The sequence below is a fragment of the Nelumbo nucifera genome, chromosome 3 (genome assembly GCF_055504915.1).
Source record: "Nelumbo nucifera cultivar China Antique chromosome 3, China Antique-T2T, whole genome shotgun sequence".
NCBI classification, from domain to species: domain Eukaryota; kingdom Viridiplantae; phylum Streptophyta; class Magnoliopsida; order Proteales; family Nelumbonaceae; genus Nelumbo; species Nelumbo nucifera.
Window position 1 is genome coordinate 101,537,364 of NC_142651.1, and position 27,301 is coordinate 101,564,664.

Sequence of the window (27,301 nt, forward strand, 5' to 3'; positions counted from 1 at the left end):
TAGCTGACGGGCTCCAACCATTTTTCTCCATTGATGACCATGAGCGTCTGCACCCAAGGTTAGTGAGATAGTCCAGTTAGAGGACTCCCACAGAAGTATTTAGAAAGGAAAACGAAATAAAAAGCATCTTCAAATGATATTGGAGCAATCGTCATTCCTCTTTCTTAACCTTCTGGGTGGTGAACATACGAAATACACATTCCATATGTATTTTGTGTATAACCTTCAACTTTATTCAAGTATCAAACACTGTCACTGAACACTTATTGATCTTCATGATTTATATGCAAAAGCTTCACTTGGGCGACAGAGGGTTGAGTGCCATGACAGCTCGACCTCAACTCAGTTTAATGTAAGTGATATATACAAGTATAAGCAAGTTCTGATGTATTAATTCCATTCAGGAAGATGCCAACGCCGCTACCAAAGGTACACCGGTAGAACACTGAGAGATCCGAACCTGAGCGGAGGGCAACTGTTTGGTGCTTCTGAGGTCCCGCTCTGTTTTTGAACATCATATCCCGAACAATGAACCCATTGTCGGTGATTCCTGAAGATGAAAGAAACTTTAAGCCATTGCCTCTGTGTTTTTAACTTTAACCTGTTTACTCAAACTGTATACTGCAGATGGAAGAAATTTCTTTAGGCAAAATCGTTTTCAAAACTTGGAGCACAGCTCAAGTAGTCCAAGAAGCTTCAATGGGGGGACCCAGAATCAAACAGAGGAATGGAGAGATCCTACTCTGCTCCTGCGTCGATTTCAGAGTTAAAGATCTCCTAATTAATAAATTTCTTATTAACGGTGAATACAGTGACGGAATTGTGCTCTTTAAGATCGAACGGATATTAAAGGTTTAATTTGATCGGACGTTTTTAAGAATTATTGGATTTGGATTGATAATTTAAGAAAGGGTAAATTACAAAGACCCCTGTACTATGGGGTCTGTGACAAAGATCCTTCTGTATTTTGTTTTGCGACAAAGACCCCCCTGTACTATGACCATGAGACAAAGACCTCCCTTGACCGTTAAATCAGATGACAGAATGCGTTAAATTACTAAAATATCCTACTAAACTTTTTCTATTTTCTTTTTTTTTGCCATTTTTCTCTTAAAACCTATTTAACCTGTTATTTTCCCTTTTTCTCTTCTTTTCCTCTCCCTCATTGTCCTCTCCCATTCTTTCTCTCTCCCAATTCTCCGAAATGAAAGGACGGAGGAAACCCATTTAAATTCTCTGCCCTGCACAGTCACCTGTTAGACCTAGAAAGTCACATGTTAGACCCAACTCTCCCAACTCTCATTCTTCTCTTCTTCTCTTTTGATTTTCTTGTTATAAGAGATTTGATTTTGGTCCTAAGTTTGAAACTATGTAGGTTTTAAATTCTCTGCCCTGTTGCATAATTACCGAGCAAAAGAAAATGGGGGAAGAAGGAAAAGGTGGAGGAGAGTGGCAAGAGCAAAAGAACATGACGAAGATGAAATTACTCATCCCTCTCAACATGGACGCTTTGCTTAGTGTGATTAAGCCTACACTTGAACATTCCAGGGGGAGTCTTTGTAATTACCCCAAAAAAAAAAGTAAAACCAAGCTGGGCATTATATAGACTTACAAACACAGAAACTATTGAGCATACTAGAAGAATGGAAGTTCGATTGAAGATTGTTTACTTTAGAAGCACTCACCGCTTTTAATCAATACATCTCCAAAACTAATTAAAATTTGTAGAAAAGAAAAGATCGACAACAATAACTTGAAAACGCAAAACCACAACAACAACCAGAATTAAGTCCATAAAGCAAAATCAATAATACGAAAAAAAAAGAAGGATTTTGTACCCTGTAAGGAGATTGTCGACATAGCTGATAAGCATCTTGAGCTTGCTCCCTCCCTTAGAGCAAGGCCTGCATGTATCTCAATGGTCATGGCATCGGCCACCTGTCTGAGCCTCCCAACCGGCGTCGCACACTTCTCTTCAAATTCCTTCATTATGGCCATCACCCGGGCCCAACGACCTGAGCATCGCATCCGATGGCGCACGATAAACATTGGCTCTGCGCATACAGTCACAGCACAAATCACCGCAGCTCCAACCGCCACCTTCCCCTTCCCCATTAGATAAAAAGAAAATCTCAATATTATCATTTTCAATTCCACCAAGAGAAAGAAAAATGCATCTCCATCAACGACAGATCTGAGATCATTGCCTTTGGGGTTCCTTTTCCTCAGTGTGTGAAAACTTCTAAGAGCCAGTGTTGTTTCCTCCACTCCAGCCATGGCTGCCGGTGGCTAGCTCCATCTGAGAAGGCTTCGGCCTTAGCCATTTGCTAAAAGAAGAGTTGAGCATCGATTCAATCATGGCGCGAGCTTCCTTAACCGACCCGTTGCTCTTCGAGTGGCCGGCCATTCACTCTCTCTCTCTCTCTCTCTCTCTTCGTATAAAAATCGAAGAAAACCTTGTCAAACGCCTCTATTCCTTCACAGTTCACACACTCTTCGGCTAGCCATAAGATCCCTTCCAATGGCTGCGACCTTTCGATTTCGTGCTTCTCTTCTCGTCTCCCTCATCCTCATTACCACCCTATCTCAGTGCCCCTCGTTTGCATCGCCTTTGAACCCCAATTTCTAATCAAAGGCCGACAACAGTGGCTCTGACGCAACCAAGTACTGGTGCACAGCGAAGAACAACGCCAAAGATTCAACTTTGCAGACAGCGTTGGATTGGACTTGCAGAGTGAGAGGCGCTGATTGCAGGGCTCTACAGCAAGGCGGTCCCTGTTACAATCCCCGGGATATCCCGTCTATGGCCTCCTATGCCTTCAACGATTACGCCCTCAAGAACGGCTTGTCCAACACTACCTACAATTTCGGCAATAGTGTTGCCATCGTCACACTCGCATAGCAATATCTCTGCAAACAATGCATTTTTCGCGTTCCAACAGGAAACCATCCTCGGCATTCATTGCTTCAGAGGTGGAGCAAAGAGAGTTCTAGAGATAATTATGAATCTGCCCAGGAAAGGAGCTCAAGGTCACTCTCGGGATCATCTTCATCTACAGGACGGCGAACATATTAAACGCAATGATTGTCAAGCTACTTTGGAAAGGAAGATAGGGTCGTAGCTGGAGCAGGCGACGCTGTACAATTAATAAGGGTAGTATGGGGATTAAAATATATTATAGCAGCGGATTTAAACGGAAAATTAACGGAAGGGGGTCTTTCTCTCACAGTCATAATACGAGGGGTCTTTGTCACAGACACCATAGTATAGGGGGTCTTTGTAATTTACCCTTTAAGAAAAACAAGATTTTATGAAAAAAGGGTAATGAAAAGAAAATAAAGAAAGTCTGGTGCGTATTTTAGTAATTTAACGCATTCTGTTATATGATTTAACAGCTAAGGGGTCTTTATAATTTACCCTATTTTTTATAAAAAAAATAAATAATATAATAAATTATAAAAATATAATATAAATAATATATTTATAAATAAATAAATAACATATCTTCCCGGATCAGATAAAAAATGATTCGAATTCAATTCAATTTCTAATCAATCCTATTATCGGATCCGATCCAAAGAACTAAGGTGGGACTATCCGAATTCATGATCCGATCCATGAAGATTGTTCCCAATTAACATCTCCAAGCTTGAGATCATGAGGCATCACCTGGCCGCAAGTAGCTCTAAGATTTGGGCCTCTAATAATTTAACGGCTGTTAAACGACAGAACCACTCGTCACAGCCACGTGTTAGAATCATACGGAGAGAGGAGGACGAAGGGAGGGTGTATGATCGGTCAATGAGCATCAAATTCAAATGGATAACACCCTCACACTTCATTGGATCCACAAGGAAAGAACAAAGATCTTAGATCAGTGAACGATGGCCCTCCAACACTGCTTCTACCCCGGCAAAGCAATCTGCCGCCTCCAACGAATCTATCTGGCACAGGATTCCGGCGGCCAGAAGGACAACCCGCAGCCGCAGGTGGTGGCACCCTCTTTAGGGAGACCGCCAGCGGAGGAATTTGCCCCTTTAGCCTCGGTCTTCCGTCGGCGGCTCCTCATCGGTGTCAGTTCCGCTTCTCTCGTCGCCATTGGCGCCAATTTTGCAGGCGTCACAAGTTTCCTTCTCGGATTGTCGCCGGAAACTGGTAGGAATCTGAAGCTGGACGTTCTTTATCCGGTGGGTGGTTACAGTCGCTGCGTTGAAACGAGTGAAGGCTTTGGTAAGTCCAGTAATCCACCACAAAACAGGGGAGGAGAGCGCCATGGCATGAGCTTATTATAACTTCATATATACTTACTCTCTTTAGTCTCTTTCCTTTCCGGTAGAATTCATTTATCCAGCCAATTGGGTGGGAGACCAGACACTGTTGTACAGAGCAGTGGGGAAGGCAGAGGCAGAGAGATCACTAGACCCACCTCCCTTGAACAAAGATCGCCGTCGCCGGAATTTTAGTGAACCGGTGGTGGCATTTGGACCTCCGGGCTCCAACGGGGAGCTCAACGTCAGCGTCATCGTATCTCCGGTCCCTCTTGACTTCTCGTCAGTAATTTTTGGATGCTTTCATTCGTATTTCTGAAACACAGACTAGACTGTTTGTTTCTGTTCCTGATTTAGTTGTTGTTGGTGATGGTAGAATTGAAGCTTTCGGAGGGACGAAAGAAGTGGGAGAGGCTGTGATAAGGACAATTGCTGCAGGAGCAGGATCGGGACGAAGGCCCGATGTGAGAGCAACGCTCATAGAATCCACGGTAAGAAAGGATCCAAACGTCGAAGTAAACTACTACAAGTTGGAGTTCAGAGTTGAGAGCCCCTCGTTTCGGCGTCACAACGTCGCCATCTGTTGTGCTCGTGGTGGCCGGTTATTCACTCTAAATGCACAGGCGCCGGAATCAGCTTGGCCGGAGGTGAACCAAGATTTCTACAGGATTGCTGATTCTTTCACCCTCACTGCCTAAACATATGAGAAAGAGAGAGAGAGAGAGAGAGAGAGAGAGAGAGATTCTCGTGAGTGAACATGTCGGTGAGGTTTGGTTGAACCGTCAGAAGGTGCCTCAGATTTGCTGGGAACACATCTGTATAAGGGGTTATGAAACCAGTTACGAGTGAACGCGTGTGTAACGGATTTTATAACTAATCACAATTGAACACGTTAGTGTTTCGGAGATTTGCTGCGAACGGATCTGTATGATGGATTATGTAACCAATGTTTTTTCTTTATTTTTTTTCAAGCGCAAATACAAATATGCACAATTTAGGTGGCACCGGTTTTTTAAGAGGTTGTTTGGTATCGATGGTGTTTATAAACATTTTGTAAAATTTTTTTACACCTCAGCGCCATTAGGCGCCACTAGACGCCATTGCGCCATATAAGCCAAACAGTGAAAAATCGGTTTTGAAAATAAAAAACATCAAAATTGATGTTTTTTTAATAAACGGTCTACACGATTTTTAAGAGGACTCAACCAAATAACTTTTTTGGCATTTTTTTGTTAAATGCATCTTCAATGCTGAACTGGCACCGTTTCTTCCAAAATCTATATCGATACCAAACACCATCTAAATAATTTCAAGGCTTTGTGCTTTTAGAAACCAGGGAAATTGGGTGGTTCATGAATTTGTCTCTTTGGATCAGTTTGTTTGCAGTACAATTTTCATTTGCACTGGTCCAAATGTATAGGAATTGCAATTCTGGGCCTTCAATCCTCTTTCTGAGGACTCCAGATCTCCATGCATTGGTAATATCTCCCCGCACGTAATAACATGTAAAATGATAAGATATTCCCCATGTGTGGCTAGAATGTTATGTAGGGTGTCGTAGGCATAATTGTCATGGATAGGAAATCCGGACTCCTTCCTGGCAAAACCTATATAGCTGGGCTTTCTGGGCCTTCCATCCTCTTCCTGGACTATAGCTGGGGATGCTTGTATGTTTTTTTTGGTATAACTCTATAAAGATGTAGTTCTGTGAATTAGATATGACAAATTACACCTCTGAATTATGCCCAGCAAATATGCAGTGAAAATTAGCTCAAAACCCAGTTTTCTGCATACTTGAACCAGGTCTATAAAGAATTATTCACAAATTTTCCAAGTAGAATCTATAAAATGCGCTTTCCAATCAGACCCATGTTCAATAACTCAGTATCTTTACAGTTCAATCAGTGACTTTGGCAACCATCGCCACTCTCATTTACTAAAGGCGACCAGCCGAAGAAATCAAATAAGTCATCTTACAGGATAAAATGAGAGATCTTTCGGGCTTTCAACTTTTGAAACGAAATGGTACCACCGGAAAGCTCTGCAAATTCTTTTCATTAAAAAATTATGAAAGGAGACTCAGGCCGCCGATGATCTCTTGGGTGCGATTCACGTCTTTCCATTAAAAAATCACGAAAGGAGAATCTAAAGAGAAACTGACCCCAGTTTTGTTAGATGCTCTGTTGTTTCTCATCAGCTCTCTGTAACATCATTGCCTAACGACCGAATCTATTCACAGCTCTACACTACAATTAAATGATCCTTCCTATTAGCAAGGTTGTCGGCATAGTCGGTGACTCAGTGCCTACGATCACGCCACCTTCCATGCCTACTACGGTCCCGGTGCCCAGAGTACCGGTGTCTTGACCAGTCAGGTGGTCTACTAGAATTGCGACCATAATCCCTTCTGGGCTCAGAAAAATTCCGTCCGAACAGGTACTCTTGGGACCTCACTGGACTCCTCTCCGGGCTCCACATTTCAAGTTCCGGCTCACCGGCAATTTCGTTTGTCTCCCAGCGTGGACCAGGAGGCATCAAGGGAGGCTGCGCGACAAACGCATTATAATTGCTTTGGTTAGCGTGAACAAAGGGGATTGATACAGAACCCTGCCCACCCATTCTGGAGTCAGAGATGGAGGCCTGTTTTCCAGAGCTAACAGCTTTCTGTGGCATAGATGGGTGGTGGTGGTGGTATGGAGGCGAGATGATCGAAGGCTCTGGTAGCAGTGGTGGCTGCGGCCTTGCCGGGGTTGGCAACAAAGGTGGCAACTGGGGAATCGCAACGGCTGGCCTCTCCTTTGGTGGGTTCATGACGATTGATATGGTTGGGGGCTTGGGATTGTGCAGTTGACCAAAATTTGATGTTTCTGGGCGCAGCGGTGGAGGGACCGATGCATGCAAGTTCTGTGGAGGGAAGTGGTTCTGTTGTAACAGGGGAATGGACGATAGATGTTGGTCTATGGAGGGATTCACTGAGGGCAGTTGCTTCTCAGGCAACGCAGCAGCGAAGACTTTATGGGATGTTTGTAGCTGCAATGCTGGTGGAGGCTGTTGGGCCAAGGGACTGAGGACGGTTGGCATTTGTGGTGATGTGATGGTGGAAGTAGTTGGAAATTGAGGCCTCACAGTCACAGACACGGCAGCAGGAAGCTTCTCCGGTGAAAGGACGGTTGCAGGAATTGCTGGGAAACCAGTTCCACTTCTGTTGGCCGCTGGAGCTGGCTGCTGTAACAAATCCTTGGGGGGTTCTGGTCTCCATCGGTTCTGCAAAAAAAACAAGAGCAACCTTCTGTTAGGCCCACGCCAAAATAAGCATAGAGGGCTTAAGAAAACTACAAAATAAGCATCCAAGGTTTTGGTGGTCGGATGACAGCTTCATACAGTCAGAGTCACTACTGAACTGCAGACAGGGAGGAGATTAGCATATCCATACTTGGATTTGGATCCAATTGGCGTCAGAAACCATGGGCGACATGCATATAATGGTTTCTTTTATTCATTCATAGTCATCTGAGATACATATTCTCTATCCGAGAAAGGATATTACGAGTAACGAGTTGAAGATTCATGGTTTAACTGTAGCACAGGTGGTGGTACAGTCGTACTGGTACCCAGGAGAGAACCCAATGAATGGTAGACCATTGATTGTCGCCGAAGCATTAAATCGGATAAAATCCCAGTGCTTACACTGTAATGTAGCGAGATTCAACCACTCGGAGTGAGTCTCACCAAAGGTCAAAATGAAACAGATAAAAGAAGTTTCGTTCTGGAATAATTGTCATTCTTAATCATGGATACCATCCCTTTCAAGTAGCAGAATGTGCTGCAAGTAAATTCTTCTTGGGGCCCATTCAAGTATGTAGACTCTGAAGCATACAGATACAGGATAATAATATGGTAGGAAGAATTAAGTCACACACCATTATGGGGTCCGACGGAGGAGTTGGGGAAGGAAGAGATGTGACTTCTGCCTTTGGTTCAACGTTTCCACCAGAGACGTTTAAGCCCATCCCATTAGCCTTGATCATATCAAGCAGCCTCACTGTTTCCTCACTCGTTAAATTGCCAGCTTGACCAGATGTCAAGGCAAAAACCAGCTCCGGGTTCTTGAGAAGCACAGCAAGCAACTCAAGGTCCGGTTCTGGAGCACTCCCGTTACAAAGTCCGACTGGTGTGCCAGCAGATTTATCTTCAATAATTTCACGAGGCGTAGGCAATGATTCTGCACCATCAGCTTCTGGTTGCTGTTCAATTGGGATTTCTGGGGTCAATGTATCATCGTAGTCCATCTCTTGGTCCCATGGTTCCTTGGGATCAGATGGGACTTCTTGAATGTCGTGGGATAAAGTTTCCTTCTCCCGTCGCAACCTCTCTGTCTGAACTTCAACTTCTTTGCTCCTTCCCCCTGTGCCGACTCTCCACAGACTGTTGATCCTCACCTCTGCAGAAAGAAAATAATGGCAGAAAAGGCTGAATTCCTTGAAGAAATGGTTTCAAAACTTTCACTTGAGATAAAACATCCAGCGGATTGGGATAAAATAGGAGGAATAAATCCAAATCACCAACTAAGCAAAAATATGCATCTCCAACTAACCGATTTATTCAAACTCCATAGGGTTACGAACAGAAACACCAACTAAGAATAAGTAAAAGAAAACAATTAATGGCACCAGCATTTGTTGTTAGTGGAATATCTCGCAAAAGCATTGCCAATCTTAATATCTAATTTGAGACCATGGCCATTAATGTCACAAGCAATTAAATTTGAATCAATAGACACTACAGTGGTAGTTAAAGTCAGGATGCATCAGCAAAGAGTGAGCACATCTTCCTACAGATCTAACTTCTCAAATAAGAACTTTAGCTTGACAAAGCTAAGCAGTAAGTTTCATCAGTGTCAACCCCTTCATTAACGTCACTCACCCTCAGAATCCAGTCTACCTCATACGGTATGCCCAAACAGGCAGGCACAAAACGGTTATAATAATTTTTTGTGTAAATTGCTGAAACCTCCACTGAAGTTATTGACGGTGAAACCTCTCCTGAAGTTCAGTAATTAAAATCACCTCTCCTGGACTTTTTGACACACTTGTAAGTAGGCCTCCTCTTCTTAAAATGGGATAAAAATGTCAAAAACACCCATGCAATTATTATTGAAGCTGGTTTTTATAAAAAAAAAATAAAATAAAATACAAACTTTATGAACAGAAAAAAAGAATTTAAGGTTGCAGTTTTACCTTAGACAATTGAAATGACAGGCGAATTTAAATAATAAATCAATTTCAGAAAAGAGATTGGAAGGGTTTGGGATAGAGATTGATATGAAGAAAAATTTTGAAAAATAAACATTTTGGACAAAAGTAATTGTACGAGTATTTTGGACATTTTTGTGCTCTTGTTTGAAAATTCTAACAAAGGGTTCAACTTTGTCAAAAAGTTCAGAAGAATTGATTGCAATTATTAAACTTCAGGGAAGGTTTCAGCCATGGTCAGAAACTTTAGGGGAGATTTCAGCAATTTACCCTAATATTTTTTGCCAGCAAGTTGTTCTATTAGATATCTAATATGATTTCCTATCTCTAAAAGATATTCCCTTCAGAAAACATATTTGCAGATAGAGAGTTGTTCAATTTTGATGTTATCATAAACAAGCATAGTGCCATGGCGAACATCACAACAGTCAGACCCTGAATTCATCCCTTGAACCACCTGTTATTCTGCATCCCATAATATAGGGGACCTGGGATCCATTCAATCGATTTATTCTATCCCTTGAACCACCTATTATTCTGCATCCCATAATACAGGGGACCTGGGATCCATTCAATTGATTTATTCTATCTTGTGGGCCACTTTCTTATTTAATATATCTCATCTTGTAGAGGATCTGGGATCTACAATCAATTGCCACCATCTAGAGATCTCTTCCATGCAACCTAATTAATCACACCGGTAGACATATCTTTCAATAATTACATATAAACTGGATTAGATGATGCTAACATATTCACCCATCCTGTTTAACTGGTAGTCAAAACATATATGAAGCAATACAAGAAAGAACCACGGTTATAATTTTTATTATTGCCACGTGTGTATGACAGAGGTAGCCCATACGGTCAGGCAGCTTTTATACCCATTAAGAGAGAAAATGGTATTCTTTCCGGTTCTTTCTTTCTAAAATGCAGAAATTTCCCATCCATTGAGAAAATGAAATATGCTATGTTTGTGATTGATATATGCGAATTGTATTCCTCTTCCCTTTTAGTACTTAGCAAGTCCGTCCACCTTAGGCCAAGTTTGAGAGTGCTTAAAAATAAGCATTTATTTTGGGCCGGGAGGACCATACCAACAAGCACTTATTTGCTTTTGGGAAATAAGCCTAAATAAGTGCTTATTTCCTTTCTGGCCTGTCTTGGCCGGCCACATCATTTTGAAATTACCTATACTTCCCCTGTTTGAAACAAGTGTGTTTTCAGTTTTCACCAAATGTTCATGAGCGCTTATTACAATAACCACTTATTTTTCGAATAAGCACTCCTAAACTTAGCCTTAGACTGGTATTTAGGTTTTCAGTATGCAAGTGAATATGAAAAGGGAACTGTTGGAAATAGCCTCCAGGCTCCAGGTTCCAGGTATACAAGTCCAAGCACCTTCTGTTGTATTCCTTTTTATAACTTATAGCTCTCTGTCAACTTCCTAAAGGGAAATATATTCCCAAGAGAAGAGACATACCATTCCTGCACCAAAATACTTGGCAAATAGTAGAAAGAAATCAACCAAAAAAAATGAGTACCTGGTGGTGTCTGCCATGGGATCCTATCCCTCTTCAGATTATCTCGTGGGGGTGCCTGGGGCCCCAGGATTGGCTTTAGATCAGCTGGAGCTTCCAAAGTAATGGGACAAATTTTTGAGGCAAGCTCCTCAGATTTAGAGTCCTCAAGTTTTGGCCTGACATGAGATTTATGTGCAGAAAGTAAATTGCTTATCTCAGACACAGAAGATTTGACTGGATCTTCGGTCTTCTGTTGGAGGTTCTCACTGGAAGATGAACCAGTCTTGCCACGCTTATTTTGCAAGAATATTGCTCGGATTTTTGCTTTCTGGATATCATCAGCTGACATTGGACGGCATTGCTTTGCAGGCACAGCTTTTCCAGCTTTCTGGCTCCTTCCACCTGTTTTTTGTCCCGGTTGTTCTACCAGCAAGACTTTCCTACGTTCTCTGGTTTCTGTAACTAGCTAAGAAAATATACTCTGAAACATGAACAATATTGAATGGATTCCAAATTATGGTTGCAGACAAGTTGGGTTGTCGCAGACTTATAGTGCAATCCTACTCCATCTATTTTCTTTTCTGATTTATATAATCCTTTTAGTTTTATCTATTTCTTACTTGCTTGACCTAATGTAATATCTATATAGGTTACACGCTCATTGGCTTAACTTTTCTCATAGAAAGCTGTTAAGAGCTAAATATGACATTGGTGTTTATAGCAATAATTATTGACCAAGAAAACACTGAATAAAATGTAATATCTAAACAGGCGAGGAGATCAGCAAAACAAATTGGAATATGTAAGAATCAAATATACAACTCCCATTATACCAGATTTGGACAGAAATATCTGATTATACCCATTTCAGCATCACATAGCTTATGAGTTCAGGTTAGAGTTGTTTTATGACCTGGATACCATCAATGAAACACAGAAATCAGCTAGGTTGGACCATTGCCATATTCCATGTTATATGTTAATATACCCCGTGCTATGTGATAACCAATAAATGTTTATTAGAATAGCTACTAATTACTGTATTCCGAGCAAAAGATTGTGGCTTCAACCCATAGGGTACTTTTGCACTTTATTTCATTCAAGATACACTATGCGGCTATGCCTAAATGGCTAAATCTGATTAAATGGATCAAGGACAAAGTTATGATATACCTAGATCTAATCCAAGTCTGAACCTGTTACACATCCTTTAAACCACTCAAATATATAGAGCAGAAGGAAACTAGGAACCTAAAAGTAAGATGGAGTTGAGTTAAGAATTTCTACTGAAACTAAAAGAAATTAAAAAAAAAAAAAATCATCTGGATTCCCAGAACTGGTAAAATAAATATAATCAGATGCCAACACAAAGCAGAATTTCCTTGGAGCTCCAAATCTATTAGAGAAAAAGAACAAAATAGAAACTTCCACAATACTCTGTTCCATCCTGTCAAATAGGACTTGGACTAATGGTTTATGTATGTCAATCAACATTAAGACACTAATGTAAAGATTGATGAATAAGCCTTCCACCAAAACATAAAAGTGGAGGAAGAAGTCATTTACAAATTCCAAGGTAAATGGAGAAAGGAATCAAAAGGGGACCGGTGATTGGTATGTCACAGTTGAACAAAATGAAGAAAATGGACAACAACATGAATTTCCATAGCACCTCCCATCATTGTTAAATAATCTGTAAGAACTAAGAACTAGTGTCAAATCAACGGAACAAATCTTTCTGGTTTAGCACCAACTCCTTAGTCATTCCAAAAATATGGTTCTTTGGCATCCCTCCAATTCACAAATGCAATATTTTGGATGGTTGCTTGCAAGTGATACTGTGTGATGATTAATATGAGAACAACTTAATTGGCTAATGGATTTATAAAACAACCCACCAGCTCTACATGTGTGGTTGGGGGGACTCTTCCATAGGAATTCATCATAAGTCCATATATGACTTGCCAGCAAAGGTTTTCAGAGTTTGCAACCTGAAAGGAATGCAGCAAATAAGTTTCCTATACCACAATTGGAAGGCAATTATTGAAATGAATAGTGGATAAGGTGGTTTTTTCTTTTCTTTTCACTTGCCCTGGTAAACAAAGAAAAAGAGTTCATTCAAAGAAGTAGTTTTGAAGGGTGCAGGGCCATGGAATAAATAAGCCATTGACTTTCTTAATGAAAGGAAAGAGCTTGAGAACCCATCAAGTTGGAAAGTAAGTGGAGATCATTCTGTGAAAGGTAGAGAACGTTCGCAAATAATGAGGGTAGGGTGCAACATGGAAACAGACTAGTTCAATTTTCAATATGTTGGTTTGGGGATTTTTATGAGAACAATCTCCTCTGCAATTAAGAAATCAATCAATGATTGCTATGAAAAACATAAATAGATTACTCTTAAAGAGAGAGACGATCCAAATGTTACTCTTCAATATGTTGTTTGGGGATTATTATGAGAACAATCTCCTCTGGCAATTAAGAAATCAATCAATTACTGCTACAAAAAGTATAAATAGAACAATCTCCTGTTGCTGGATTTCCATACTGGTGTTCAAAAAATGTTTATGAGCAGACCCAAATTTGAAACTCAAATTTAGGATAACCACGGCAAACACACTCCTGATTCTTCAGGATCTTAGAGTCAATTTTATAAATTGGATGCATGGTGCATCAAATAAAGAGCGTGCCAGAACCAATGCTACTAGCAATCACAAGGTCACATCCTGCAATCCAACACCTGAAGTGATGTTCACATTGTTACCAAAAAATGTGATCTTAATATTATGTCCACGAATGCTTTGTGAGGCTGCAGAATCTCCAATAATAAATCCTCTGGTTTGGAAAAATGTTTTCTCACACAAGCGCTCAGTTAACTTCAGTGTTCACCTATAGTGCTCAGAAACTTTTAAGTCTCAACTCCATTTGCATTCTGAATTGTCTCAGTTGATCTGGCATTTTGTTTAAGATCAAAATTTTGTTTAGAAAGCCCTAGAGTCATTTTCCTTTCAGACCTAACATATGGTCTAATGAGCCAAATTGAGAATAAATCATTTTTAAGAATTCAATTCTAGATTATCCTTTTTAGATTAGCATATACTTTGAGGTGGCATTTAATGACACTTAATGGTCCTCTTAAGTATGAGAAAATGACTTTTCAGAGGTCCCATTTCATTTGGTAGTGCAACCTCTGAGATAAATCACTTAATTGTAAAATTGACTCTTAGTGGCTAAGAGGACTCTTCTCTGAACTAGGGCTGTCAATGGGTCAGGTCTGGTTTGAGACAAATGTACCAGTCCCATTCCGATTATTAATCGCGAAAATAAAAAGACCAAGAACCAAATTATTATTAATCAGGCCAATAAGGTCTGACCCAATTATACTTGACATCTATAATTACCAATCATAATAACAATTCATTTCTGATAATATAACCTCAATAAATATGGTAGTAAGATACTAAACTGTTTATGTATTGATGAAAAATGTGTTTACAACCATAATTATCTTATATATTGTTTATAAATTTACTCTGTTTAGAAAAATATAACAAAATTTACAAAAAAAAAACAGGATATTTTTATACATTACTAACCATATAATTGCTTTGGGCTTAAGTTGATTAGGAATGGCAAGAGCTGGCCCTAACCCAATTATTAATCGAGACAAAAGCATAGAACCAGAACCAACATATGTTGAGTAAACCCCATCCATTGACAGCCTTAGTTTGAACAAATCCGGATCTACTCCTCACAGAGCATTCCTTGCATCAACCTCACAACACATCCCAGTCGCACATCAGAAAACATATCCCATACTTTGTTTTGATATTCATGGGGAGATGTTCCCAATACAATACAGGGTAGTATGGGCTGTGAGTTAGTGATAGGTGCGCTATGTGAGGAGCAAATCCCAATTCAGTTTGGACGTGCTAGGAGCCATTTTAAATGTTTTTTTTCAAAATTAACCCTATGAAACTTTCTTTTTGACATAAATACCACTGTTTTGCCTTCCCACTAAAAAACACTCTTTTCACCAACATTTCCCTTTGCATTTGAGGTGCCACTGACTGCAGCGTGCAAACTGATGAGTGTTGAACTTCACTTCGAAATGACTCAAGGTGCGGCTTCTTAGGTCATTCAGCCCTTCCTGTCTACAAATAGGATCTAAAAATACAAGAAAACAAATTTCGTTTATCTTTATACCTTTTATAACATTAGCAAGTACTAGAATGTAAGTCAATTCACAAATAAGAATTTAACCAAGCTTTAGCATGCTTTACATTGTATAACTTCATGCTTTTTTAAGTTTTTCTCGATGTTGAGATTCCACTGAACCTCCACATAGTACCAATGAGAGTTGAAATTTTAGCTCTCTTGATTTTACTTTGTAAAAGCTTCCCCCACTCTCAATCCAAATTTTGAGTTATTGTCTTTGGCCTTTTATTTTGAATTCCAAACCTTCGGATATGTGACCAGGCTAAGTTTTGGTTTTTCTGATATTCCATGACCTAGTGCAAGACCTAGCTGTTTTCTCTTGAGAATTCCCACATAAACTTATAAGCCCCATCTGCTGCGTCTGAAATTTGTGAACCCATGAAGAAACTTTTAGTTTCTTTATGAACTGATGAAGGTTTAAAGCCATACAGAAAACTCATGCTTTGGGAGACCATCAAATAGTCCTGAGTTCATAAATGACCCTGAAAATCAAGCACTGCAAAGCATGATCTGTAAATTTCCTGCATCGACTTAGTTTTGCCAACAATAAGGGAACCTTGTCCAGACAAGAGAAAAGGATCAATAATAAGTGGGCACCTTTTCCCCAAGGGTAACCGCATTAAGAGCTAATGAAAATAACCGAATCATTCATGTACTGGCCAAATTATTTGACTTCACCTCAGGGGTATCAAAGTTTTAAGTTGGAGTGGTATCTTTAAAAGAAAGAAAAGACAAGATGGTTTCCCAAGAGCAAAGAATTAATCTTGACCATCCAAACAATGTACCATAATTTTAATTAATCTCAATCATTCAAGTAGAGCACCAAATTTTCAAAAAAAAAAAATGTAAGCTAAATAAAATGATATACTAAACAACACCTAAAATTTGGGCCTAACATTAGTCGACTAATTCATGATGTAAAAATGTTTCCTCCAATATAACCCATCCAAAAGATAAATCTAATCAACCTAAACATCTTAACCATCAAATTGGTCTCATTAGATCGTTGAACTAATTGCAATCATCCAAGTAACAAATCAGCAAAAGAATCTAAGCTATCAAAATGGTCTCCTAAGAGCAGAGACATAATCTTGCCCATCCAAGCACTGTACCAAGCTTTCAACTAATCTTGGCAATTCAAGTACAGCACCAAAGTATCAGCCCGTATCAGCTGATACGTATCGTGGCGGTGGCTTCCCTATACAAGGGGTGTATCGGGGTTCTGACTGGTTCAAAGGGTAGAGCCCTAAACCAGCCCTCCTGAACTGGTTTTGAAAAAAATATAAAAACGCTATCGATATCACCCGATACACCCCTACCAGCGTATCGGGCATATTGACATTTTGAACCTTGGCCAAAATAAAATGATGTCCTCAACATCGTAAAAAATCTGGGCCATCAAAATGGCATCCTAAGATCAAATCAACTAATTCCAACCATCCAGCTGATGTACCAAAATTTAACCAATTGGTCACAGTAGACTATTGTAATGGCTTGGATATGTTGATTTGGTATCTTATTTGGGTAAACAAATTAATTGAAATAGCAGTACATGATTTTCGATGGATGAGATTTATTGACTGATCTTTAGAGGCCAATTTACTTGATTGGGCAAGATTAGTTTTAAGTTTCAGTATATTGCTTGGATGGCCAAGATCAACAAATCTGAGCCATTAAAATGGTTTGTTTCCAAAGAGATCAATGGATCAATCTCAACCATCTAAATGATGCCAAGATTTCAACCAATATAGACCATCCAAATAATGCACCAAATCGCCCAATCAAGGCCAACAAAGTAGTCCTTATGGCAATGCATTTATCAAGCCAATCCAAATGTCCCAAATTAAAGAAAAGATCCGGTTCAATAAAGTGGCATGGATATAGATCAGTGGATTTGAGCCATCTAAGTGATGTGCCAGAGTTTTCACATGGTAGACTAAAAAATAATAATTCCAGTAGCCAACATTGGATACAATTCGATCTAGATTTCTTGCTTTAAAAGCATAAAAATGACATATGGCAATTAGGTACTTTCATTCACCATTAACACCACCAGGAGGTTCAACAATTATATGAATATATTCAATATAGAGAGCTAAGTGTTACATATCCCAAAGTACAGGAGGCCTCTGTAATTTACCCTTTTTAATCAAGCAACCCTATACTTTCCAAAGATTGTAGGAGGCAACAAACAGCACAATACTGATTACAAGTCCCAAAATATTTCAGACTTGTACCCCCCCCCCACCCAACAGGTGCACCCCATAGAAGATTACAATCAGAATTAGAGCCCCATGGAAGCCAACTGTGGTGCATTTTTAGACGTTTGAATCTCAATTTAATGTGTTCAAGTCCTCTAAGTGACCAATGAAATCCCTGGTGTGATAATGCCATCAAAAATTTACACTGCCCAAAGCATAAGGCATATTATATGGCTCAAGATTGCTTGTTTTTTTTATCAGAAACGATAATTTTCATTAGAGATAAATTAAACTGAAATACGGAAATCAACCCTTATTAGAAAAGGTTGATCCAATAAACATCAAACATTACAGCACTGCCCAATAAAGACTCTCCCTTACAGTCCCTTGTTTTGCTAGGGCATCAGAAAAACCATTTGCTGATCTCCTTACCCACTTGAACCAAACACCCACCTCCCTTGTTATGCTAAGAATTTCCCTTATCAGTTGTCTATATTGCCAATTTCCCAGCTACCCTGATTGCATCCACCCAATTACCAACTTGGAGTCTCCCTCTATCTCAATCTGCTGTAGCCCCAATTGTTTGGCCAGTTTTACACCTTGATGTAAATTGATTCTTTCATATCACTTATGCATATTTTATTATTGACTTTCCAGCAACAATCAGAAGACCTAATTGGTGCTGGCACCTATTATTTCAGTTGATTTGGACGTTCTGATATAAAACCAGTACTTGGGGTGCAACATCCACTCAAAGATGACCAAGTAGTAGTTTTTCTGTTTGCATGACATTTAGTAACTAATCCTCTCACAAAAGAATTTTTCTTGACAAAAAGGTGATCCCTCCTTTCAAAGATGATCAGGTATTGTTGCCTTTCCAATGGAGCAAAGTTATTGTGACATCCTCTCACATCTAAGAATCATGTTGGATTAAATTTTATAAACTTGCAGGCTGTTCAAATCTAATATTAATGGAAAGAAAAACAAAGGATGTGCTTTGTTATGGAGGAAGAAAACTAATATGTAAAACATAACTTATCTGTTTCATATTCCTGGTGTTATACAAATTTAATTTATTATTCATCCTGCAGCAGTCCACAAGGCAAAAGCAATCTGCATTCAACACCCCAAAGATTTATTTATATATTTATCTTTTAATAATCTTCAATATATCAAACTTTTCATAATAATTAACCACCAGGTTAGCTCCCAAATAATGTAAAAATTGAATTTGTATCTTGGGCTTTGAACTGATTGAAAGTACTTGTAGGTTGAACAAAATTTTCAAGCACCCTACAAAGAAGTGTATTGGTTTTGCACATTCTGTGTAAGTTTTTTCCTAGGAAGTGTTACTGAAAGTGAAACTAATCACCAAGTTCATTCCTGATTCCAACATTTTTCTTATACTGTTATATGTCCACTGATTTAATAAAAGACGAAAAGAGGACTTTCATATCTTGAGCTTACATGAGGGCTAAGGTTATCAGAGGTTCACCAATATGTAGAGCACATTATTATGATTTTCCTTGATTTTACAAACTTATTTTAGTATTATCTAGGAATGTTATACAAAAGCAATATTTATGACCACTTAGCATTTAATATTCCATTTCCCCTGGCTTTACTGGGGCTTTAAAATTTGTGTTGTTGTTGTTAAAAGAAACAGAGAAGTAATAAGGATACGTTTTGATAATATGCCCCTTGTTTGCTTCCTGTTTGAATCATCTGCAGATGCAAGGAGTAGTTTTGCAGATTGAAGTGGTTGCAAATCCCTGAATGAAGTTCAAGCTTGGTGTTAACAACATTGGAAAATAATTATAGCTGAAGTTGAACTGAGGTATGGCCTCAGAAAATAATTAGAAGCATAATAAGCATACCTGTTTGTCTCTGAACTTTCAAAAGTGAGAGTGAGAATCTCCCCCTGCAGAAAAGGAATAAGAACAAGATTTCATAACAGGGTACCATGGGTTGCAGGAATCATTTATAACACAAAGCACATACAGGAATATCTTTTGACTTCCATGCCTCATCACTGAGAGTCTCACCAATCCTGCACATGACTGAAGTTAGACAAATGGACAAAAGGAGCATACGCACATGCACACACACACACACACACACACACATAGAACAAGCATAAGAAGTGATAAAACATGCCTCAACTTTCTGATTATCTCTTGATGTGCTTCACTGGGTGAATTAATGGAAGTAGGTTTCTTTAGAGCTTGGCTTCTCACAAATAGTTTGCTCCATCTCAACAATAGAACCCTTGCCCTGTTCGATATGTCTGATCTTCAAATCAGATATATGAGTTTCAAAAGACTGATAAAAATTCAGAAAGACCGCTGATGAACAGAACATCTTTCTTGCAGAATAAAATAATAAAAACTCATCAAGACATCAAAAAAAGTATGCAATTCCCAGAAAGTTCTTCAGGACAGATATTCACAAATTAAAAAAAAAAAAAAAAAGTTAGATGATTGCTGAGCCAGTTTCCTGCTAACTTCCTATAGGTCATAATTTCCTGCTTTCAAAACCCACTGGTTTGCCAAAGTTCATTTCAATTACCAAGTTCTGCAGGCAGCAGATTTTTACCTCCAATTTGGGCATAGAAAAATGAAATTTCAAATTTGATCCCAAATTAAAGGTATCATCATCCAAGACTCACCCCAACTATATGAAGAGCTACACGAGTCTATTTCGCCATTCCACTCTATTCGATGTCATATCCAGTGTTTAATTATGAGAACTTAAATCATTTATTGCTACTTCAACCAATGTCCTTTTTGATCTACCCCTAGCCCTTCTAACCCCTTCAGCTTGCAACAGACCACTTCTTATAGGTGCTGTCAGTGGTCTTCTATACATGTGACCAAACCATCTTAATCTACTTCCTCTCATTTTACCACCTATTGGAGCTACTCTTAGGTTCCTTCAAATGACTTCATTTTTGGCCCCATCCCTTCTACCTTTTCTGCTCATCCATCTCAGCATACACATTTCTACCACGCTCATTTTTGGACATGTTTCTTGACTGCCCAACACTCTGATCCATACACCAACTGTTTTATAAAATTTTCCATTTAATCCAAGTGGTATTTATCTATCGCATAAGACTCCAGATGAACCTGCCCATTTTCCCCATCATGTTCTAATTCTATGGGTGACACCCTCCTCAATCTCTCCCTTGTTATGAATTATCGAACTAAAATACAGGAAAATGTTGCATCGAGTTATCTCTTGGTCTTCAATCCTAAGTGTGCCCTGATCTGCACTCTTTTATTATTAAATTAACATATCATATATTCTGTTTTGGTCCTACTTATTTCAAAACCCCTTGTTTTTAAGATATTGGTCCATAAACTTAACTTCGCATTTAATCATTCATTAGTTTCATCAAGTAAAACGATGTCATCAGCAAGCAACATGCACCATGGGACCTCCTCTTGAACATGCTTAGACAATTCATATATGACAGCGCAAATAAATAAGACAAAGTGTTGAACCTTGGTGAAGACCCATATTAGTTATAAAATCTGATGTCTTTCCTAGAGGTCTTCTAACATTGATTGTTGCACCCTCATGCATATCCTTAATTAGGTTTATATACCTATTTGGAACTCCTTTCTTTTCCAAGACCCTCCATATTATCTCCCTTAAGGACTCTATCATATGATTTCTCTAGATCAATGAACATCATATGAAGATCCCTTTTCTTCTCTCTAAAATAAACCCAAATTGGTTCTTTGATATACTTGTTTCATGTCATAACCTTTTTTTGATGAATGAAAATAATTTATTAAATCAGAATATAAGGCAATACAGGAAACCCATGAAGAGGCACAAGATGTTACCTCTTCTAACAAAGTATTACATCAATTAAGAACTGGATAAGCAGAAATAAAATTACATAGCAGCCCAAAACAAATGATCCCTTGAAACCCCTTGCTTAGCTAGTCCATCCGCTAAGGAATTTGCTGATCTTTCTAACCAAAGAGAGGTAACTGTCATATTTCTTGTGAGCCAATTGACTTTCCTCAATAAATCTCCATATCGCCACATAGCTGAAGCTGGCTTTATCAGCCATCCCACAACAATTTTAGAGTCTCCTTCAACTATCAAGTGTTGAACTCCTAACCGTTCAGCAATCTGGATGCCTTGTACAGCCGCTAAGATCTCTGCTCTATTTGAGTCTCTTATTTCCACAGGGCCTGAAAACAAAGCTAGGATGTTGCTCTCTCTATCTCTCAGCACCCCTCCAATCCCCGAAGGGCCTGGGTTTCCTTGGCTACTACCATCAAAATTCAGCCTTGCCCAACCTTCAGGCGGAGGCTTCCACACTGCAGCTGCCTTGTCCCTCCTCATATGACTAGTGGCTACCGCCTTCCAGTTACTCCAGATGTCATCAAAGGAAAACGTATGAAAGAAGTCCAAAGTTCTTAGCCAATGAAAGGCTCTAGTCAATATACAATCCTCAACAGTTTGTAAGCTTCTTTCCTTTTCTTTGAACACCCTAGCATTCCTTTCTTCCCAAATTGTCCACAAGGCTGCTGCTCTAATACATCTCCACATCATTTTTTCTTTTTTTGTAGGCCACACAAAACAAGAAGGATCGAACAGCTGACTTAATTCTGAGGACAGATTCCACCTGCATCCAAACAAAGAAAAGATCCAACTCCAAATATTTCATGTCATAACCTTTGCTCAATTATTCTCTTCCAAAGTTTCATAGTGTGGCTCATGAGTTTAATCCCCCAATAGTTGTTACAACTTTGTATGTAGCATTTGTTCTAAAATATAGGCATCATATTACTCTTTTCCCATTCATCGGGTATCTTGTTTTATTCCATATCTTATTGAATAGCTTAATAAGCCTACCCCTCCCATACCTTTCCACACTTCTATCGGAATACCATCAGGTCCTAACACCCTCCCCTTCTTCATCTTGTGCACCTCTTTCCTTTCATAATAAACCTACCTCTACATGATGGTACATGTTATTTTTAACACTACTTTTTTGATAAATTTATTTTTAACACTATTAAGATTACTAATATCTCCTCCGTTAGTGCCCTGCACAATGTTTCATTTTATAATTTTTCAAAATAGCTTCTCCACCTTTTTTATTTCCTTATATTTTACCAAGACAATTTGATCTTTCACTTTAATGCATCTAGCATGGTTTAAATCGCTGCCTTCCTTTCTCTCATCTTTGCTAGTTTAAAATTTTCTCTTTCTCCCTCTTTAGTGCCTAATGTATGATTGAGTTCATCATACGACTTAAATTTAATTTCACTTTCTTTTTTAAGTTTCTTTCTTATGGTTTTATATTTTTCCAAGTTTTCTCCATTTTTAGTTTTTGTCAATCTTTGTAATATGCCTGTTTTAATCTGATTATATTTTGAATTTCTCCATTTGACCACCAAGCTTCTTTAGCACTTATCCATTTCCCTTCAGATTCTCCTAAAATGTCCTTTGCTACTTTCTTTATTTGCCATTTCAAACCACATGTCATTAGTGTCTCTAATCAAAATTTTATTTTCTTTCTACTATCAGCCTGTCTCTAAATTGTACTGGTTTTCCCACCTAATTTTTGGACACCTATTCTATTACCTATTTCTCTTCCATTATCTAGTGCCCACATCTACCACCACTAATCTATGTTGTGTGGTTAAGCTTTCATCTAGAATAGCTTTGCAATCCTTACACCATTCGTTTTGTTGTCCTAGTAAGGAAAAATCTATCTTATGTTTGGTCCACTTTTAAATGTCATTAGGTGTTTATCCTTCTTTCTGAAAAATGTGTTTAAAGTTGCCATATCATAAGCTATTGCAAATTCTAAGATTGTATCTTTTGTTTCACTCCCACACTTCTTTTCTCCACATGCCCATTTAGGTTTTCTCCTATAAAAATATTCTTTTCATTTGGTATTTCTTGAATTTATCTTTCTTAGGTTTCCCAAAATTGTATTTTGATGTTTCCTCTAAACCCACTTGAGGTGCACAAGCACCAACTGTGTTGATGATTTCCTCACCTAAAACAAGTCAAATTAAAAGTATTCTATCTCCAATTCTTTTAACAGTTACAGTTTCATTTTTTTAGATCTTTATCTACTATTATTGTTACTCCAATTCCATTATTTACTTCTCCCGTGTATATAATTTGTAGCCATCAATTTCTTTAACTTTTTTACCCTTCCATGATTTGTCTTAGTGTCACACAAACCATGATTTCTTCCACTCTAAGGTGACAATAACAAATGCTACAGTGACCTCTAGCTTTTTGAAATATAGATGCAAATTTACAACTTGGCTTGCTGACACCAAAGTAGCTTATCATATACAAATTGAAAACTATATGGTCCTTTGGAGATACGCAAATAAAAAAACCAACTACATACAGAACTCCAGATTCTGTTTCTGCTTTTAGTTTTACAAAAAAAAAAAAAATGCAGTAAGATCACCTTAGCAACAAGCAGACAGCTGAAAAACAAATTAAATCAATAACTTCTCCATATTATGGCCAACCATAAGGAGTGTTTGCTTGGTGTAGTGGTAAATCTCGCACTAGCAAGCATAGGAACGCAGGTTCAAGTCTGACAGTGACCACTTTGTGAAAAAGAAAAAAAAACATTAGGTCTGAGACACCAAATAGCTGGGACCAACATGGGCTACTTGCCTTTATTATCCCTGCCCCCCCCCCCCCCCCCCCAACAAAAAGAAATAAGAGGGAAAAGCTATCCAAGCCAAAATATGCAAGACCCTATTCTAAACAGGTAAAGGGATGTAGTATTATCCTATGGAAAAGATTATTATATAGAAATGAGCACAGCATTTCTGTGTGCAAGTGCATACATGCATATGCATGGATTGGCAGACATGTGTACTGGCAGAGAGAGAGATGAGAGAGAGAGAGAGATGCGAATAAATGTTTAAACTAATACACACCTGATGTCCGGTAAAACCGCAACCTGTTAACAGTTTGCAATATAGCAGACATGTGTACTGGCAGAGCTTTATGCAATGGCAGGTGACAAAGAACCTACACAGAGCCATTACAATCTAGTCTAAATTTCATACTACTCAGAGAAAATAAGACCAATAGAGCAACCAAGAATGCACCTTAAAAATGACAAGAAGAACTGTTGTTTGTTCCTCTAAAACTGCTTGGCTCAACCAATTTGCTAAAATCATAAGGCCATCTTTAGTTAAAAACCTGAAAATATAAAGGGAAATACTTTTGTGAGCTAATAAAACATTTGGAGCATCTTTATCTTCACAAGATCAGAAAAGTGCCTGTTCTGTACCAAAGTAATACAGAAGCATTTTGTATCTGCAGTACCCACTCCATCAGCTTCACCTGCCCAGAAAACGTTTCTTCTTTCCTCATCAAATTAAAAATATTTTCAAGGAAGTTTTTATCAGAGCTGTCTATGCCTGATATAGTTTCATCCTGTGATGAGCAAGATGGTGCTTCTTGAACAGTGTCAGGGGCCACAGAGTTCAAAGGAATTGGACAAATAGGCATGACAGGATCAGAATTGGTGGAGAACTCATCCTGAGATGCATTGCATGCCTTGGATTTGATCACCTTGTCCTTTGACAAGCGGACAAGCTTCCTAACCCTTGAACGCTGATTAGCAAAGAACTCCCGAACCTGTAATCAGTAAATAAATTATGGAAGTAAGCAATCTAATGATCTAATTTGGCAAAACAAACTTCTAAAACACCCTCCAAGTTGAAGAAGTGAAGTAATCCCAAAAGACAAGATCGTCATCATCTAAACCGTGTCCCAACTATATGATGTCGGCTACATGAATCCTGTTTTTCCATTCAATACTGTTCAGTATCATATCCATTGTTAAATTATGACCGCTTAAATCATTTCTTACCACTTCAACCCATGTCCTTTACAGTCTGCCCATAGCCCTTCAAGCCCCTTCAACTTGTAACAGATTGCTTCTTCTTAAGGGTGTTGTAGATGTTCTTCCCAGAGACGAGATATAAATCTAATATCTATTTTCCATGGTACAAGTAGTTCAAAACATAAACTAAGCAGGAGCTGTAGTTCAAAAGAATAAGTACAATAAAAAACAACCACATTTTTCAACAACAGAAATATATCAAGATGTTTTAGATCAGGTTAAACAGATAACGAGTTGTCATTGTTGTTAGGCATATCAAGTGGCAAGACTGAAAGATGGCTTACGGTGACATGTAAGACAACTGGAGATTTAAAATTCAAAATTTTAGAACAGAAACTGATAAAGATCCCCCACTCCAGGAATTTAAAACTCTACAAGCATCAGTGAATATCATTCAATTAGCAGCCAAAGTGTGAACAAGAAGCTGTGGCAGATAGAAAGGCATATATAAGAGAAACAACAACCTGTGTGACCGTAACACCAGAAAGAGCACTGATTTCACGAGATTCCTTCTTGCTAATTGTATCTTTAATAGAGAAAACTGATTGCATATATTTCACGGCCTTGGGGTTTAGCAAATCCCTTGGTCGTTTTCCTGGGGGGGAAAAAAGTAACTTGATTAGGAGGTGGCTACTTGTGGTTGCAGAAACGTCATCATTTATATCAATAATGAGAAAAAATGTAAATGTAGTATAGGAAAAAGAGAAAACTTCATGAAAGATACCAAGACAACCTCTCATAAATAGACAGAAATAATCAGGCATTGCTCTGAAACAAGGACACTTTAACAGTGTTGGGCTCAGTGTTTTTCTGTTATAAATACTATCGACTCTTGAAACAAACTTCCATAAATAAGCAGGGAAAAAGTATCTGTTCAAAACAAGGATACTTTAAGTTCAAGTGTAAAACTATCAACTTTCCTATGACAATAATCTCAAAGAACCTCAAGAAATAACTGTGAACTTCAAGGACACCAACTCACCAAACATCATTGTTGTAATCCTTTTTCTGCAAGTGTGGAAAGCTTAAAAGAAATTTCAATGGCTATAACTTTTTTTTTTAAAGGTAAGGTAAAGTATGTATTAAGTATCAAAAGTATAAAGATCTGTACAAGAGGCTATACAATCAGAATTAAAGCCCCCCAAAAAAATTCACCCTCAGAAAAGAACCGGAGCAAAACACTTCTTTAAACATATCAGAAATAGACAACCAGCTCCTCAGCTCTTCCATTACAAAGTTGATCACCCCAGCCTCAGAATTGGCTTTCTGTTCAAATAACCTGTTATTCCTTTCTAACCAGATTGCCCACATAACTGCAGCTGGAATCACAGATCACACAAGCTTTCCTTCTTTGGACATTCCTTGGACTCTCCACCCTTGAAATAGAGAGGATTGATTCAGGCCAAACCCAAACCAGGTTAACTGCTCTAAGAAAGTGCTGCTACACCACTGCCGAGAAGCCACAGTGGATTCCGGTAGCATATTGCACAGAGGACAATTCACATCTGCAAGACTGAAACCCCTCCTTATCAGCATTTCCTTGGTAAGACACTTCCCTTTTGGAGACACCCACAAAAAGAATTTATCTTTCAAAGGAGCTGAAGCTTCCCAAATGGCTATATTTTTTTTTCATTAACAAGATGAAAAGAGCTTCTTTAGTTTTTTTTTTTTCAGCTAAAAAACCTATCAGCATAACTGAGTACAAGGGTATAATTAATGCTTCAAACTTCAAAGTGGTTAATACAAAGCCTACCTAAGAAAAGCCAAACAAACGATACACAAGGGTCCAAAACCCCTCAACTAAGGGGTGAGCAAAAAAAACCGAAAAACCAAACCGACCGAAACCGAATCGAAAAATTGATTAACCAAACCGGTCGGTTCGATGTTTTCAGAAAACCAAAAGTTTCGGTCCGGTTT

At 38.7% G+C, this 27,301-nt stretch overlaps 2 protein-coding genes across 3 annotated transcripts in view; one reads left to right on the forward strand and one right to left on the reverse strand.

The window, feature by feature from the left end:
• Positions 1-1,644: 1,644 nt before the first annotated feature.
• On the forward strand, positions 1,645-5,174 carry LOC104599010 (Photosystem II reaction center PsbP family protein). The gene is made up of 3 exons (XM_010261372.3): positions 1,645-4,231; positions 4,338-4,551; positions 4,646-5,174. The coding sequence occupies exons 1-3, from the start codon at positions 3,886-3,888 to the stop codon at positions 4,965-4,967; spliced, it is 882 nt and encodes a 293-aa protein (XP_010259674.1). The 5' UTR covers positions 1,645-3,885; the 3' UTR covers positions 4,968-5,174.
• Positions 5,175-6,075: 901 nt separating this feature from the next.
• The window catches only part of LOC104599009 (homeobox protein LUMINIDEPENDENS-like), a 40,827-nt gene continuing 19,601 nt past the window's right edge, over positions 6,076-27,301 (reverse strand). Inside the window, exons 3-13 of one of the 2 annotated variants that reach the window (XM_010261371.3) lie at positions 25,849-25,979; positions 24,767-25,116; positions 24,582-24,675; positions 24,408-24,501; positions 19,618-19,747; positions 19,462-19,510; positions 19,338-19,381; positions 19,144-19,232; positions 11,066-11,500; positions 8,190-8,710; positions 6,076-7,533 (exon numbers count right to left, since the gene is read on the reverse strand). In XM_010261371.3, the coding sequence (XP_010259673.1) occupies positions 6,568-7,533; positions 8,190-8,710; positions 11,066-11,500; positions 19,144-19,232; positions 19,338-19,381; positions 19,462-19,510; positions 19,618-19,747; positions 24,408-24,501; positions 24,582-24,675; positions 24,767-25,116; positions 25,849-25,979 (2,903 nt within the window). In that variant the 3' untranslated portion in view covers positions 6,076-6,567. The remainder of the gene's footprint in view (positions 7,534-8,189; positions 8,711-11,065; positions 11,501-19,143; positions 19,233-19,337; positions 19,382-19,461; positions 19,511-19,617; positions 19,748-24,407; positions 24,502-24,581; positions 24,676-24,766; positions 25,117-25,848; positions 25,980-27,301) is intronic. The other variant, XM_088900778.1, reaches the window with a different exon arrangement.